The 17689-nt window shown below is 38.5% G+C and overlaps 1 protein-coding gene across 9 annotated transcripts in view; it reads right to left on the reverse strand.

The window, feature by feature from the left end:
- PEAK1 (pseudopodium enriched atypical kinase 1) overlaps window positions 1-17689 on the reverse strand; it is a 298162-nt gene that overhangs the window by 32788 nt on the left and 247685 nt on the right. For all 9 annotated transcript variants that reach the window (XM_030814854.1, XM_030814851.1, XM_030814849.1 and 6 more), the window contains one exon: window positions 12216-12409. In XM_030814854.1, coding sequence (XP_030670714.1) covers window positions 12216-12409 — 194 coding nt within the window. The remainder of the gene's footprint in view (window positions 1-12215; window positions 12410-17689) is intronic.

Genomic DNA, 17689 nt, shown 5'->3' on the forward strand with positions numbered 1-17689 from the left:
AAGGTTGGTTTAACATCTGAAAATCAATCAATGTACTATACCATGCCAACGGAATAAAGGGGAAAAAAAGCTCACATAATCACCTTAACAGATGCACAAAAAACATTTGATAAAACCAAACACCTTTCCATAATAATAACACTCAATGAACTAGAAACAGAAGAGAACATCCTCAACCTGATAAAGGAAAGGGCATCTTTGTAAAAGAGCTAACATCATACTTAATGATAAAAGACTGGAAATTTCCCCTGTAATATCAGGAACAAGATAAGGATTTGTGTTCTTGCCATTTCTTTTTTTCTCTTTTTCTTTGTGTCTTTTTTTTTTTTTTTTTTTTCAGACAGGGTCTCGTTTTGTCACCCAGGCTGGAGTGCAGTGGCACAATCTCGGCTCACTGCAGCCTCGACCTCCCAGGCTCAAGTGATCCTTCCACCTCAGTCCCCCAAGTAGCCAGGACTACTATTTTTCATAGAGACAGGGTTTTGCCATGTTGCCCAGGCTGGTCTCAAACTCCTGAGCTCAAGTGACCTGCCTGCCTTGGCCTCCCAAAGTGATGGGATTACAGGTGTGAGCCACTGAACCTCACCCATTTCTATTCTATGTTGTACAGGAGGTTCTAGTCAGGGATATTAGGAAAGAAAAGGAGATAAAGACATCCAGATTGTAAAGAGGAAAGTAAAACTATCTCATCATTCACAGATAATATAATCGTGTATATTGAGAAGTGTAGGGAATCCACACACAAAAAAACTATTAGAATGAATATACCAGTTCAGCAAGGTTACAGGATACAAGATCAACATACAAAAACCAATTCATTTCTATACATTATAAATGAATGATCTAAAATTAAGAAGACAATTCTATTTACAACACCATCAAAAAGGATAAAGTAACCAGAAATAAACCTAACAAAACTAGTGTAAGACTTGTACTTTGAAAACTATAAAACATTGCTGAAAGAAACTAAAAAGCAAATGGAAAGACATCTTATGCTCATGGATCAGAGACTTTATATTGTTAAAAGGGAAATATTCCCAAAATTGATCTACAGATTTAATGTAATCCCTATCAAAATTCCAGTTAGACTTCTTGCAGAAACTGGCAGGCTCATCCTAAAATTCATATGGAAATACAAGAAACCTAGAGTGGTCAAAGTCTTTAAAAAGAATAAAGTTGGAAAAGTTACACTTTCCAATTCCAACTTATTACAAAATTATAGTAATCAAGGGTATGTGGTACTGGCCTAAGAACAGAAACATAGATGAATGAAATATATTTGAGAGTGCAGAAGTGAACCCTTATCTTTAAGACCAATTGATTTTTGACAAGATTGCCAAAACAATTCAACAGGGAAAGAACAGTTTCAAGCAAAATAATGATATTGAATCCCTACCTCACACTGTACACAAAAATTAACTAAAAATGTATGAAAAATTTAAATATAAGAGCTAAAACTAAAAAACTCTTAGAAAAAAAGTAGGAATAAATCTTTGCAACCTTGGGTTAGGTAATGGTTTCTTAGATATGATACCTAAAGTATAAGTAACAAAAGAAAAAGTAGATTGGAAGTCAATAAAAATTATAAACTTTTATGCTTCAAAGGACATCTTTAGGAAAGTAAAGCCGGGTGCGGTGGCTCACGCTTGTAATCCCAGCACTTTGGGAGGCCAAGGTAGGCGGATCACGAGGTCAGGAGATCGAGACCACGGTGAAACCCCATCTCTACTAAAAATACAAAAAATTAGCTGGGCGTGGTGGCGGGCGCCTGTAGTCCCAGCTACTCGGAGAGGCTGAGGCAGGAGAATGGCGTGAACCTGGGAGGCGGAGCTTGCAGTGAGCCGAGATTGCACCACTGCACTCCAGCCTGGGTGACAGGGCGAGACTCCATCTCAAAAAAAAAAAAAGAAAGTAAAAAAGACAACTCACAGAATGGGAGAAAATATGTTCAAATTACTCTATATCTGATAAGAGGCTTATATTCAGAATATATAAGGAACTCTTTTGAAAAAGATAAATAACCCAAGTAAAAATGGGTAAAAGATTTGCATAGCTATTTCTTCAAAGAAAATATATAAATGGCCAGTGCATGTGGAAAGATGTTTGGCATCATCGCTCATGAGGTAAATGCAAACTGAGACATCATTTCACATCTACTAGGTTAGCTGTAATAAAACACACAGGCAAGTGTTGGTGAGGATGTGGAGAAATTCAAATGCTTACACATTGCTAGTAGGAATCTAAAATGGTGCCACCACCTTGGAAAATATTTTGGTAGTTCCTCAAAAAGTTAAACATACAGTTACTATTTGACCCAGCATTTCGACTCCTGGGTATATACTCAAGACAACTGAAAACATGTCCACCAAAACTTTATATACAAATGTTCATAAGCAGCAGCATTTATAATAGCCAAAAAGAAGAAACAAACCAGATGTCCATCACCTGATGAATGGATAAATTAAATGTGGTATACTCATACAATTGACTATTATTGGCATAAGAGGAGTGAAGTACTGATGTATGTATGTTACAACATGGAAAAACCTTGAAAACATTATGCTAAGTGAGAGAAGTCAGTCAAAAATGACCACATATTATATGATTCCACTTATATGAAATTTCCAGAAATATATAAAGGCATAGAGACAGAAAGTAGATTAGCTGTTTTAAGGGGCTGGGGGAAGGGGAGAATGGACAGTGACTGCTAATGGGTTTCTGTTTGGGATGATGAAAATGCTCTGAAATTAGACATTAGTGATGCTAGCAAAATTCTGTGAATATACTAAAACTAACTGAATTGCACACCTTAGTAGGGTGAATTTTATGGAATATAAATTATATCTCAATAAAGAAAATCAACAATCCATTCTTAGAAACAACCATCAATTCAGTTTTCAGTCTTATCTTCTCATTCCTCTGTGCCCTTAACTAAGGATGTAGGGGCTTGGCACTTACTGAATGTTTCCTGTGATGGTGGGGTCTCCTTCCCAAAGCTGCCCCAGCCCTATTTTCTCTTGGCTAATGTGAGACGTCAGACCATGGTTTATTTACAAGACGACAGAAGTATGCTTTGTAGTAAGTCCTAATTTTTCAGTTGCTTACCTAGACCTTTCAGAGACGAAGCACCACAGAGAAGGTTAGAAGCAGTGAATTGCACCATCTGAGGCCCTATCATCCTTGCCCAACAACTGTGATAGTCTCCTATTATTGCTGTCTCCAGTTTTACCTCCCTCACCACACAAACTACTAGAGAGATGTTTTTCAAACGCCAAAGCTGATCATGACACTTCTCTGCTTTAAAAAATTCTGTCCTAAAGATCAAGTTCAAATCTTCAAGCACAGAAAGTGAGCCTTTCATGATCTGGCCCTGGTATACCTGTTTCTTGTCGCATTTACTCTTATATCCTAAGACAGAGCCACCAAACTACTTGCGGTTCCTCCAGCACTCTTGGTCAATTCTACGCTTCCTTTGTGCTTTGTGTCTTTGCTCATGCTGATCCTCTTCCAGGAATAGTTTCCCACTCCTCTCATCTTTAAATATTCTGCTTCTAGGGGATATTTCTTACTCCACTCCCCAGAACTGACCTTTCTTGGGCCCTCAGATAGACCCTGTGAATATTTCTCTATAAGCACTTACAACCCTTGACTTGTGTTCTGTTTTGAATTCCCTACTGGTTTGCTCATTGAGGGAATGGACTGTGTCTCATTTGTGTACCCAAGACCAAGCAAAGAATCTAAGCTGAGAGCAGAATGGAATAAATAAGAAAACTAGAACATGAACCTATTCTTACCTATTCCAGTGTGGGCCCTATAAGAAGCTTTATGGGCAGCCATGTTCTACCCATTTCTCCAAATTAGAAGAAACAAAAATAATCACGGACATGAAGGAAATGGAGAATTCCAAAAGTACCTTTTTTTCTTTTATAACCTCAGAACTGACAAGGGAGAGAAGGTCTATCATCAGCAGCAGCTCTTTAATGCTTATCAGAAGAGGTGAAGAACGGCTGATCGTGTGACTTTCTGCCAGCCAGAGAATAAAGTTCAAACTCCTCAGCAAGTTAGTCAAGGCTCTCTGTCTTATCTACCACTATTTCTCATCAACCCTTCCTATGAATCACTCATTTCCTGTTAATATGTTCCATGTTTTTATTTTTACATTTTTGCCTTAGCAAGGGTGTCTGTCCTTGGCCTAGCTCAAATGGCACTTATCAACTGAAGCCTTCCCTACTCTCTACTCCTCCACCTCAAACTGGAAGCCACAGCTTCTTCCTCTGTGTTCTCTTAGCATTTTTTGCTTTACTAGAGCATTTTTAGCCTTTTATAAAGTGTGTGTTTTTACATCCCCTCAGAACCTGATGTGATATAAGGTGCACAGCAGGTGTGCAGTAAGTGGCTGCCAGACTGAGACAGAGTCAACAGAGTTGGTCATCAATTCAAAATGGAAATGGACAGCCAAGGTAGCAAGGAAATAAAGATAAGTAACGTGGCTTCTCTTCCCAAGTAGCAGGATACGATCTCCTGGGAGCTAAGGAGATTTCCACATGAGAATCAGAAACTTATGCGTTCCAAATGAAACCACAAACATTCCACAGCCCATGCAAGTAGGTCAAGCCATTCTCCTAAGTCTAAAACTGGTTTGCGCTTTTAGTTTTTTTCCTCCAAGACAGACAAGTTCTCCTAACTGAATTCCAATCATTTGGGTCAATGTTTTAAAAGCTTGGTATCTTAGCTGTTTTTATTTTAAACTTTTAATCCTGTACATTCCTCTCAAGCCCCTGGGACCAGACACCAAGCTCAGCTTTCAGCAGGCCTAATATAACATCACATACTCTACATTTTTGTGGCATACCAGTGCTCTAAACAGAAAAAAATAGATTGTGTTCTAAATCTTGCCTTGCTATATGCTAAAAAAATTCTTTTGGACAAATATGTTTGACTAAACCACACTCAAAACTTACTTTTCTCTTTTTCTGAGCTTCCATAATCTACCTCTTTACTTTCTCCCCACTTAAAAATGTCTTCAGGCCGGGCGCGGTGGCTCATGCCTGTAATCCCAGCACTTTGGGAGGCCGAGGTGGGCGGATCGCCTGAGCTCAGAAGTTCGAGACCACCCTGGGCAACATGGTGAAACCCTGTCTCTACTAAAATACAAAAAATTAGCCGGGTGTGGTGGCATGTGCCTGTAGTCCCAGATACTCGGGAGGCTGAGGCATGAGAATTGCTTGAATCTGGGAGGTGGAGGTTGCAGTGAGCCACGATCATGCCACTGCACTGCAGCTTGGGCTACAGAGTGAGACTCCATCTCAAATAAAAAAAAAAAAATAGTCTTCAGACTGATGGGCCCTATATCATGTTCTGGAAAGCAAACAAATGTTTGCTTATGACCTGGTAGGTAATCATTATAGTCTTAGGGTGCCAGGGATAAAGAACACTAACAATGACCCACTTGTGCAGGAGTAGCATGATTTCCTGGTTGATCTCTCTGCCTCCTGTCATTTCATAGGTAGCTCACAGAATCTTTAAAAAAATCCTGATTGTGCCTCTATTCAAAATTCTTCAGTGGCTCTCCATTTGCTACAAGTAAAAGATATGCCTTTTGTGACCCTCTTCCAGACTCCTCCAGGCAGAGGCTTTCATTAAATCTTTAAATATCTGCATCACAGCAACTATCATGGTCCTAAGAGTCCAGCCCCTTCTATCTCTCCCAAAGATCAGAAGTCCTTGAAAAATACATTAGTATTCCCAGCACTTAGCCTGGTACCAGGGAGATAGTTGGTGTTCAACAAATGTTTGCTGAATAAAAGCATTAAAGCCAAAATAAATAGAACTTATCTTCCTATTTAAACTGTAATTTCAATCTTCATCCCTAATTTTCTCCCCAGGGCTCAAAACAAGTAATACAGATGAGAAAGAGAAGTGAGAACAAAATAAAAGACCATCGCCTCCACTACTGCATAGCAGGGAATACGTAGAGTTTATAAACCACACACCATCACTGTGCAATAGCCTTGTCAAATGAATAGGGTCTCTCATTGGCTGAACCTAGCGCTCAGTGCATCATCCCCCTCCAGCAGGCATCAGCAGCTTAGGAGGAAGGGGCCTAATCTACCTAGGCATTATTACTGTGCTGAGGCCTACCACAGTCAAATATAAGCAACAACTGGCAAATCACAGGGGATATCAACTTCATGCCAAACAATAAAACAAACCTGATTTCCAAAGACCACTTTGGGTTTAGCCTCAAATAAACAGATATAAAGACCACTTTAAAGAATGTCAGTGGTATAGCAGCTGGCTTACTTAATTTTTGTAAGTGCTCATTAGTGGAAACCTCTCCAAAAACAGAGATTATTTATTTGGGGGTAATTTATCTATGTAATTTAAATACTGCACTCTCTCAACTAATTCTAGTATATGGAAAACTATTTTTAAATGGAAATGCAGCTAACTTTGGGACAGAGTGTATGATTTCTCTTTAAATAGAAATAATTATAATTTTAGGAAGTACAACTGCTCAAACAAATGTTCAAAGCTCTCAACCTCAGTTTTTTTTTTTTTTTTTAAGCACCTAAATGATCTAAAACTGTGCAATTCTTTAGCCTTTGGTTCAAATCATTAGCTATGCAGCGTGTGGAATAATGTCTGCTCAATAATTATTTGTTGAGTAAATGAGTGAATGATAATATAATCCTCAGAATAATTTTTTTAAAAAGCTGGCATTTATAACAACATTATTCTATAATTACAACATCAAGGCCAGCAAGGTAATGATGCTCTTTTAAGTATATCCACCCCTTAAAATTTAACACTAACAATCAATACTAATGCCAAAGGAAGTTCTGGAGACAGAAGACATGTGTTTTCTTTCAGTGTTTGAAGGATAAAGCCTAAAGGAGATGCTCGAAGTAAGTAAAATGAGACAATGTGCAGTTTCTTGTGTTGATCTATAGAAAGGAAACAGAGGCATGGTTTATATAACTCCTTAATTAGAAAACCTATGGACGAAGCCTCATATTAGAAAAAGAAAAGCCAGCTGATTAATGGAGCACATAGACTTGAAATTTTCCTAGATGAACTTTCCTGAGCAGAGCCAGATTTTCCTAATCTGGTAATCTTCTCAAGTCAAATCCAAAAGTCATTTTTAGCTTGTTCACTCAAACACATTCTTAGTACCTACTGTGTGTTTTAGATAATGCTCTAGGATGTTGGGATGCAGAAAGAGGAACAAGCCAAAAATCGGTCCAATAAAGGGAGATATTATAGATCTTTCTAAAAAGGAATGTAGAAGATATGCGTACTTGGTTACAAAATGATTGAAGGAGAGCTATCTCATTACATGCTCCTGATTTTAGCAGTCTGATAAAGCAGTCAGATACGCCACATAAAAAAAAAACAACAGTGATCTCTGTCTATTTTGAGATAAACACAGAAACACAGGGAAAATGTTCGAGGTCTGATTCAAACAAATTTTATTACTTCTTTGGGGAATCATTTTGGGTGACAGACACCCTATAAAATTCAGCTTGGGGTCAGTTAAGGTGTTACAGATCAGAGTTCATTAAATGACCTTATATGATCACCACCCAGAGTAAAATCATCATTCTGTGAGGGGCAACCTTCTTAAGTTGTCAAGTTGCAAAAAGAGTAATGTGATTTTTGTGCAACACAGAAGACAATATAAATCCCCCAAATAACACATTCTTTAAAGCAGTGCTGTTCAATAGAACTCTGTGTAACAATGGAAATGTTCTATATCTGCATTGTCTAATGCAATAGCTACTATCTACATGTGGCTACTAGGCATTTGAAATGTTGTTAGTGAGACTCAGGAAGTGAATTTTTATTTTTATAAATTTATATTTAAGAAGTCATATATGGCTAGTAGTGACTGTATTGAATAATAATTAATTCAGTTATGAACAAAATAAAGTTTGCATTATTTACATTAAGGACAAGAAGAATGACATCTGAATTAATCCTGGAGGTAGATGCCTAAGGTAAAAAAGAAAAATATACGGGTTGCCTAAGTCAGGAGCTCTTTGTGGGAATGGTTCAATCACAACTCCTATTGCACCACAGTGGAAGTAATAAGATGGCTGAGAGGGTAGAGGACTCACGGGAGATTCTGAAGGAGGGTAATCAAGGCCTATTCCAGTTGAGTTTTTTTTTAAATGGAGTTTTTTAAAACTATATAAGAAATGTGAAAATTACACAACAAATTGTCCATGTCCCTTTGTTTTGTTATAATTGGCAGATCTTAAGGAAGTGGATCTGCACGGCTATGTTGCTATTTGTCACCTCTCCTCTGTTCCCTGTTAGCTACCTTGGGGATCCTGTAGTCTGTTTTTCATTTCACATCTTTAGTCATGAGTTGTGCAGGAAGCCCACAATATTTTAGATTTACATTTTGTTGTTCTGCTTATTTAAGCCATTTAATAAGCATTTTAAATCCTTTCCACTTTACATTTTCTGGCTATCATATCTAACATATTTAAAGGGGAAGGAAGCCAGGTATGGTGGCTCACCCTTGTAATCCCAGTGCTTTGGGAGGCCAAGGTTGGAGGACTGCTTGAGGCCAGGAGTTTGAGACCAGCCTGGGCAACATAGGGAGACTCTATCTCTACAAAAAAAAATTAAAAAATTAGCTGATCATGTGGTGCATGCCTGTAGACCCAGCTACTCGGGAGGCTGGGAAGGGAGGACCGCTTGAGCCCAGGAGTTTGAGGCTGCAGTGAGCTATGATAGCGCCACTGCACTCCAGCCTGGGCGACGGAGCAAGACCTTGTCTCTAAAAAAATTTAAAATTTAAAGTATTTTTTTAAAAGGAGAAAGAAGAGTATATTTTTGGGGAGAAATAAAGGAATTCACAACTAGTAAGGACTTCTATGTACCAAGTACTTCTCTGCCACTAGCCCTGTAAAGCAGATGTCACTATTCCTTCATTTTGGATGAGGAAATTGAAGCTCAGGGATGTTAAATAGCCAGCCCACAATCATGCAAGTGGGCAATGACACAGCTGTTATAGAAACCTAAATCCCACGGATCCCTCAAATCTGTCTTTTTTCCTGCTATAGTACACTGCTTCCTAAACCTGCTTCACAATGTAATTTTCAGAAACAAATTCCACAGTAAAAATGATGGTAAGCCTTGAATTTTTCTCCCTTAGTTTCTTCCACATCTGTCAATTCATCCACTGCCTTATTAAAGAAACAAAGAAAAGAAAAAAGAGAAAGTGGTCTTTACGGACTGGTTCTGGAATATTTAAAAGGATCTAAAGCCATTGCATTAGGAGGTTTTGCTGTCTTTTAGTTTTTAAACACACCATTTAAAAAAGTTATCAAGTCTTTAAATCATAAAACATTACTGAAAGGAGTAGTTTAAAACTGCATGCAAATGACTTGTTGAACGTATTAAAAAAGGAAAGTTCCAAATGCCATCTAAAATACTTGTTTCATTAGGAAAAATAACAAAACAAAACCCCCTTAGCTTAGAACTATTGGAGTCAACTTTATTACCTTTCCAAAGAAGCAGCCTTGTATTACAATGTATTATACCCTGTAGAGTCAAGTATATAGACACTTGAGCACTTAAGGAAAACTGGACAATATCTTATTGGAATCACTTTTTTTTTTTTTTTTTTTTTTTAAGAGAGTGTCTCCCTTTGTCACCCAGGCTGCAAAGCAGTGGTGCAATCTCAGTTCACTGTGTCAAGGACCTCCTGGGCTCAAGGATAATCCTAACTCAGCCCCCAAGTAGCTGGGTCCACAGGTACGTGCCTCCACACTCGGCTAATTTTTGTATTTTTTGTAGAGATGGGGTTTTGCCATGTTGCCTAGGCTAATCTTGAATTCCTGAGCTCAAGTGATCTGCCCACCTTGGCTTCCCAAAGTGCTGGGATTACAGGCGTGAGCCACTGTGCCTGGCAGCATCACATACTTTTAAAAGGAAGGCAACAGATAGAAAGCTATCTTTCTGATGGGGCATCTATAACCATTTTAAGTTTTTGAATGCAAAGTGATGATGATTTTTTTTAAGTCTTAAATTTTATGTCTGAAAGTACGTGACTTCTTTTTAAAAAAAGGAAAACAGTAGGAGCCCTTCAGTATTTTGCAAGAATTTAGTGATTAAGGACATTAAAGTCTAGTGGCTAAGATTGACTGGATTCCAGCTGGTTCAACTCCTACTGGTTCTGCGACTTTGGGCAAAGCACTCTGCCTCACTTTCTTCATCTGAAAAATGGGGATAATAATTCTTAGGATGGTTGTGAGGATTAAATGAGCTAATATATGTTAGGCACTTAGAATATTCACAGAGGCAATGCTTTATTTTTTTTTCTACCAGTCTTCATAACTGAGAAGACAATGAAATAATTTTAACTAATGTCAGCTAATAAAAATTTATAGAGATACCATCAAATATGGTACAATTAGTAAAAATTAAATATTTTACTGAGGCTATCATGAAAGAAATTTTGGTTTAATAAGAATGTCTAGAAGATATTATAATTTCTGATATATTATGCTGTCTGAGGGTATACAGTAAGTAAACAGTACATTTTCATTTTATAATATGCCTCATAAAATATCAAATAATGGGAAAAGTCCAATAAGCTGTTTGATGATAAAATCTGTTCCAACTTGAAAATGGTATCTAAGACAGTAGTTTGGGTAAACTATAGTAGGTTTCCCTTACTCCCAAATCACAGAAAGCTTCTGGAACTTAGAATGGAAGTCTTCTTCTTACGAAATGTATTTTCAACTGCATGTGGGTTGTTATGATTGAGTTTTCCAAAAAGAGATATTAAAGTATTATCTCCCACAGTGTTACCATAATCTTCTGGCCTTCTTAGGGACTCCTTTATTTCCAAGTACACTAGCTAGTGTTAGATTTTTCCTTACAATAACCTGACAAAGGAAAAGGACAAAGAAGAAAAGAGATGAGAAATGAGGTAAAAAATACTTCAATGATACATGCCACTGGTTTCCAAACAGTCTAAGGATTGGTCAGTGGTTCATATGAATCTTGCTCGTGCTCTGCATGTGGTAGTCCAGGCTACTCACCTCTCTCCTGACTTCATGGAAGAAGAGCACTGAGAAATGCTTATTCTGCCTCAGGCTTTGCTTTTCAGAAGGAAGGAAACTGTGTGGCACTCAAGGGAGACAGGTAAGAAGTCACTGAGCATTCAAGGAAGACGAGTGAAGATGATCAGAGAATTGCAGAATCTTTGCATTGGCAGGTGCCTCTGAAGTAATTTAGCTCAACCCTCTTTGTAGTGCAGCATCCTCCTCACAATACCTCTCAGAGATGGTCCATCAGCCTCTGCCTAAATACCTCCAATGACAGGGATCTTTACTTTCTTGAGTCTGCTTGACCCAAGCCAGAAATCTGGGATACATTATAGATTCTTTACATTATCCAATCTTGTGTATTTTTCCTCTTAAATATCTCTCAAATCTGTCTACTGTCCCCCCTCCCACTATCTTAGTTGAGGCCTCCCTTTCTCATTCCTTTGTGCGGTCCTGCAATAGTATCTAACTACCAAATTTCCTGCTACCAAATAATCCACATTCACATAGTAGCCTGCAGGGTGGATGTTTTAAAAAACAAATCTAATTGTGTTATTCCTCTGCTTAAAAATCTTTGATGGCTCACTAACATAAACAGCAAAAAGTCTAAGGTTTTAGCCTGAAATGCATGACACTGGCTAACTCTCCACTTCACATTTCAGCAACACTAAATGTTTGTGGTGCCTACATGCATCTCCATGATTTTGCTCATATTGTTGCCTCTGATTGGAATATTCTTTCTCCCCTTTGTCAACTAGTTAAATCAGTTCAGGAATTATCTCCAGAAAGGTATCTTTTGACACCCTCCTCTGTGTAATATAAAAAATATACCATGTATATCTCTATCACTGTATTTATATTACACTGAAATAATTAACAAGTTCACCTCTTTCCCCCCAGGTGAGTCCCTCAAAGCAGAGTGTTAATAACCCTTAGCACTTGGCACAGGGCTCATGGGTGCCGGTGTTTAATACATGCCTAGTAAACATCAGAATGTTTTTCTGATGTGACTTAAAATTTGTAACTCCTATGGTCCAACTTCTGCTTCATGGAGCAATAAAAACCATCTCTCCAAGAAAACAGAAAATTTGGCTAGTACAGAAAAAGGCAAAGTTTAAATACTATGTATTGGACATTTGCACTTACCTAAGTTGCTGTATGTTGCACTACAAGCGTTTGGGTCCATAGGATCTGAAATGTCTTCTTTTCCATCTTCCCTTTCCAGTTCAGGAAGGGACAATGCTGTTGTGACTGAAGTGCAGCCCCCACCATCTTGCTTCCCAACAACAGTTCTTGGATCCCGAGGAGAAAAATCCTCTGTTACTTCATGGGTCATGTGACTGAAACAAATCAGACCACTTGTCACACTGGTATTGAAAGGTTCTACTAAAATTTAGATTTATGGAAGGCATATACTTCCCATAAATGTAAATAACTGGTCCTATAGTCACAGTAATGGGTCATAAGCCCCAATACACTTGTCTGAACACAAGGCAGTACTTCATTTAGGCATATACTTCTATTTATCTTGATTCACACATATTGAGAACCCAGTTTGATAGAGCAGGTATGGTAGCCTGCAAGAGAGCTTGCAAATAACAGTCAAGGAGCGAAACATTTTATTTAGGTGGGAGGTGGTGATGTTGGTGGTAGAAGGAGCTGAATCTTTAACTGGCTAAAGACAAATATACTCAAGTTTTAGTAAGGTATTTACCATACTTACTAATTATAGTATTCTAATACTATGGTAAATATCAAATACTGTACTACATAGTTTTAATTTATATATAGTATTTAGTACACACTTTAGTGTGTACTAAATCAGGATCAGGATCAGGAATAAAATTGAGATTAAACTATCTACATAAGGAAGTTAAGCCATTGTTTTAGTAGCTACACTGAGGCCAGGAAGGTCTTGTTGCCAAGAGAATAGAAGCATTAACCTTTGCCTGTCTGCATGCAGCAGGGAAGGCAAATGGAAAAGAAAGTTCGCAGTCTAGTTAATCTCATTTATTAAAATGAATCTGAAGCATCCTCCTGGCTGCATACCAGTATATGACCAATCTTGTTTTACCATTGCCTGCTCATATGCTTATAGCTACTTCTTCCCATCTTCCCCACTCCCCAATCTGCCTGAACTGTGCCAATTCTGTTGCTGGTGGAGAAAACTGGCCTAGTTAGAAAATCTCAATGGACTGGTCAATTAAATGAATTCAAAATCATACATCTTTAAAGTTTGCTGGGCCCACTGAAAAGTATTCCTAGATTATCACACATTCATTAGCTATTTTTCCTGGTTTCTTTATGAAAAAAAGAAAGAAGGAAGGAAAGGAAACTTATATATGATTACAGGTTATTTGTAGATTTTCAATTGGCAGTGAGTCATGGTGACATTTTCCAGTTTCTTTAAAGAGGTACTTTGTTTGATCGTGTGCCATCAGAACATATATCGCCTGTGGATTTAAGGGAGTAGATCTAAAGGCAAAGGAGTAAGTACCCTCTTATCAATTTTTCATTATGGAAATTATGCATGTGCCTGGACAGAAAAATAAGCCTTGATGTCTGCTGGATATACAACTTCAAAAATACCCTTTCAAAGTTGGCAGAGCTAGAGGTCTCTCTACACTGGGAATAAGCAATGAGCTGGAAGTTCCATTAGGGGATCTGGCTCTTGGGGACAGTGGTGAGGTTGGAAGGAATCACTTTTCTAGCAGTCAAGAGAGTAGTATATATAAAGGAGGCCTCACACAGTAAAGCATACTGCCTCTTCTCGATGGGCTGCCCTTGGTCATCAACCCAAAAGAGGGGCTCCACACAAAGTTGGTTTCTCATAATATGGAGCACCATAAAATCAACGTAACATGGGTGATCTATCTCCACGCATTAGCGAAGACAAAACAAAGTGACACTTCCAAGACACTCAGGCACCACTTCGTGCCAAGAGTGTATATTACTGAGTAGTTATCAACATGCTTCAAGAAAGGGAAAATGTTTTCTGGCAAAAGTTAATAGAAACCATTTCTAGTTTCAAAGCAATAAATATAAAGTCCCTTAAAAATATCAGCCCCCTGGCCAGGTTCGGTGGCTCACACCTGTAATCCCAGCACTTTGGGAGGCTGAGGCGGGTGGATCACGAGGTCAAGAGATGGAGACCATCCTGGCCAACATGGTGAAGCCCTGTCTCTACTAAAAACACAAAAATTAGCTGGGCATGGTGGTGCACGCCTGTAGTTCCAGCTACTCGGGAGGCTGAGGCAGGAGAATCACTTGAACCCGGGAGGTGGAGGTTGCAGTGAGCCGAGATCGTGCCACTGCACTCCAGCCTAGCAACAGAGACTCTTGTCTCAAAACAAAATCAGCCCCCACACTTGAAAGAAAAAAAAATGTTAAAGCTCCAGACATTTCTTGTTCTAAAGTCAGCTTTAGAGGTTTCCTGAATAGCTGTTTCTTGGCTCCTAATCTCTTCAGACTTACTCTTGCCTTCTTTCTTTCTCCATCTCCTGGTTATTGCTAAAAGAAAGTGTTCCTTCCCATTTGTCAAAAAGGGTTGGTGAAGGGTTCAGAAGCCACGATTCCATCCTCACTTGCCTGTTTTCATCCTAGGCAATGGGCTATTAACAACAAAGCTCAGTTATAGTGAAAACCACAGAAAGAGCTGCTGCTATTAACCTATGAGGAACTCCCTGGGCCTGCTGCACATGTGTACATATAACACAGCTCTGTACTCTGAAGGGCTTCACAAAATAAAATATGAATACTTAAAAGCAAGAAATATTGGAAAACTCACCTGCTGTGCTCACTAACACAATTCCCCATTAAAGGAAAATTTCACAGGGCCTTCTCGAGTCTGTTAATCATGCTCTGAAACTCAGATAAACCATAGATTCCACTGAGTTCTGGAGAGCTACAAGTTAGGCAAACCATGAGAAAAGGCTTGATTCTTTTCCTGAATATCACTCACTGCACCTTGACCCTTACCTTACTGGTTTGGTCTGGGAAATGTGCCAAATTACCTTTGGGGAACCAAGCAAAGTGAAAGCTAGTTTTATTAACCCGTTGCAAACTAAGGCAGCACAGCCTATATTCCAGATAAAGATTGGTTTTTATGAGCACATTTTAAATAAGTGCACTGGTATATTAAATCAATTAAAGTAATTGTCAACTCTAAAGAACTACGCAAATAGAGCTGATAAAAGTAAAATCACATGGATTTGCAAATGGATGCTAAAACGTTTAATCTGCATTTACAGTGACAGCAGTCTCTAAAAGGAGTAAGAACTTTAAAAATGCATCAGTGATATGTCATGTCTTAATGCTTGAAGGAAGAATAGCTCTTTGTATGATTAAAATGATAAAAGAGGCCAGGCGCGGTGGCTCACGCCTGTAATCCCAGCACTTTGGGAGGCTGAGTGGATCACGAGGTCAGGAGCTCAACACCAGCCCAGCCAAGATGGTGAAACCCCATCTCTACTAAAAATACAAAAATTAGCCAGGTGTGGTGGCAGGTGCCTATAATCCCAGCTACTCGGGAGGCTGAGGCAGGAGAATTGCTTGAACTCAGGGGGCAGAGGTTGCAGTGAGCAGAGATCGTGCCACTGCACTCCAGCCTGGGTGACAGAGTGAGACTGTGTCTCAAAAAAAAAAAAAAAAAAAAAAAGATAAAAGAGAGACAGGGGAAAAGGGAGAGGTTCTCAGAGTTCAAGGTTAGATATGATAACATACTATGACTAAAAGATAAAAAAAAAAATTGAGAAAAGTATCAGAGAAGGTTGATTCAGTCACTATATATAAACAACATAAACAGACAAATCATTCAGGAAGAAAGAAAAAAAGGAAAATCTCTGATTAATTTATCATTAGGCACATTAATTTAGTAAGGGAGTTTAAGGCTGGGTGTGGTGGCTCAAGCCTGTAATCCCAGCACATTGGGAGGCCGAGGCAGGTGGATCACCTGAGGTCAGGGGTTCGAGATCAGCCTGGCCAACATGGTGAAACCCCGTCTCTACTAAAAATACAAAAATTAGGTGGGCGTGGTGGTGGGTGCCTGTAGTCCCAGGTATCAGGGAGGCTGAAGCAGAAGAATCGCTTGAACCTGGGAGGCAGAGGTTGCAGTGAGCCAAGATCTTGCCACTATACTCCAGCCTGGCGACAGAGAGAGACTCTATCCCCCCCCCAAAAAAAAGTACCATTGATTTGTTCCATATTTGGACATAAAATCAGAAAACTCAAATACTAAAGTGACACTTTACAAATATCAGCTTTATCTCCTAACAAAATGTTTTACCACCAACATTTCATTAGGAGATGTTTAATGTGATGGAGAAAACAATAAAATGGGAATTCGAACCTGGGTACTGTTTCCCTATCGCTTTGATTTTCTGAACAAACTTGATGGCATCAGGAAAGAGTTAGTGGAAAAAATAAAAATTTCCCCCATTTCATCCATGAGACAGATGGTAAAAAAATTATTTAGAATGAAAATTACAAGAAATCTGTGAGAATTTCTTATATACTATATGTTAGCACATGTCTTAAAATGGCAAATAATGACCAGTGTATCTAATTTTTTTTCAGGCTAAGTACAATTTGATATTCACTACTATAAAACAAAATTGTTAAGTGACAAATGGCCCACTAAGAGGAAGTTATGGCTTTTACATTTCTGCTATTTTAATTCATGTTGAAACACTCGTACTTCCGTAATAACTATGGTGTTTATATCTAGGTCCTTGATCTTCAGGTTGGGTCAAACTCTGACTTGGCCTACTTTTTGTCCTGAACCTTCAGCATTCCTTCTGCTTTCAAAGACAGACAACACAGAAGACAACATATGTGTGACTATACTTTAAATTCTTCAACCAACTTTCCATTAATGACCAGTTTTTAATTGAGATTTGGTATGTCTGACCTGATACTTAAAAAACCATCTCATAATCTCCACAAAGACAAATCATTTTCTCAACATGCAGAATGAATATAAGGTGTTCAAAGGAGACAGTTACATTGTTACAGATTTGTCTGTTATATAAACAAATCCCTTGGAAGGTTATATCTCATCAGTCTGCCATATTCATACATAATTCAAAGCTGCAGAAGCAATCTCCTATGGGAAGCTCACTTGGTTTACCCAGATGGTAGAGATTAATCATTACACCATCAAATGAAATAATCCTTTTTTTTTCCCTGGGATATTCGTTCAAGAGAGATTTTTGTAAAAATTCTGTTAAATGTCTGAATGTACTTTTTAAAAAGGCAAATCAAATTCCACATCAGAACAGGTTAAAGGCCTTTAAGTATCCAAGTATTTCCACAATTTCAGTTCAATCCTATCTTCAAATTCAACCACCTTCATTCAGCTTCAGAAGGGACAATAAGTGAAATCTGACTTCTAGAGACTACCTGCCTCTTGGGGCAAATGTTATTCTGAATTCCATTTGTTAGCTCTCTTCAGCAGGTACACGTCTCTAGTTGCCCACGACAGCCAGTAAGCAAATGTGTGACTTTTAAAACCTCCTTTTACCCCGAAAAATCAGACTAAAGCACATTAGAAACAAAATGTCATGGTTTTGTTACTGGTTTCCAGAGCTGCGTATTTCTGGGGTTGCTGGGGATAACAGAAC

The sequence above is a fragment of the Nomascus leucogenys genome, chromosome 6, assembly GCF_006542625.1.
Source record: "Nomascus leucogenys isolate Asia chromosome 6, Asia_NLE_v1, whole genome shotgun sequence".
Classification (NCBI taxonomy): Eukaryota; Metazoa; Chordata; class Mammalia; order Primates; family Hylobatidae; genus Nomascus; species Nomascus leucogenys.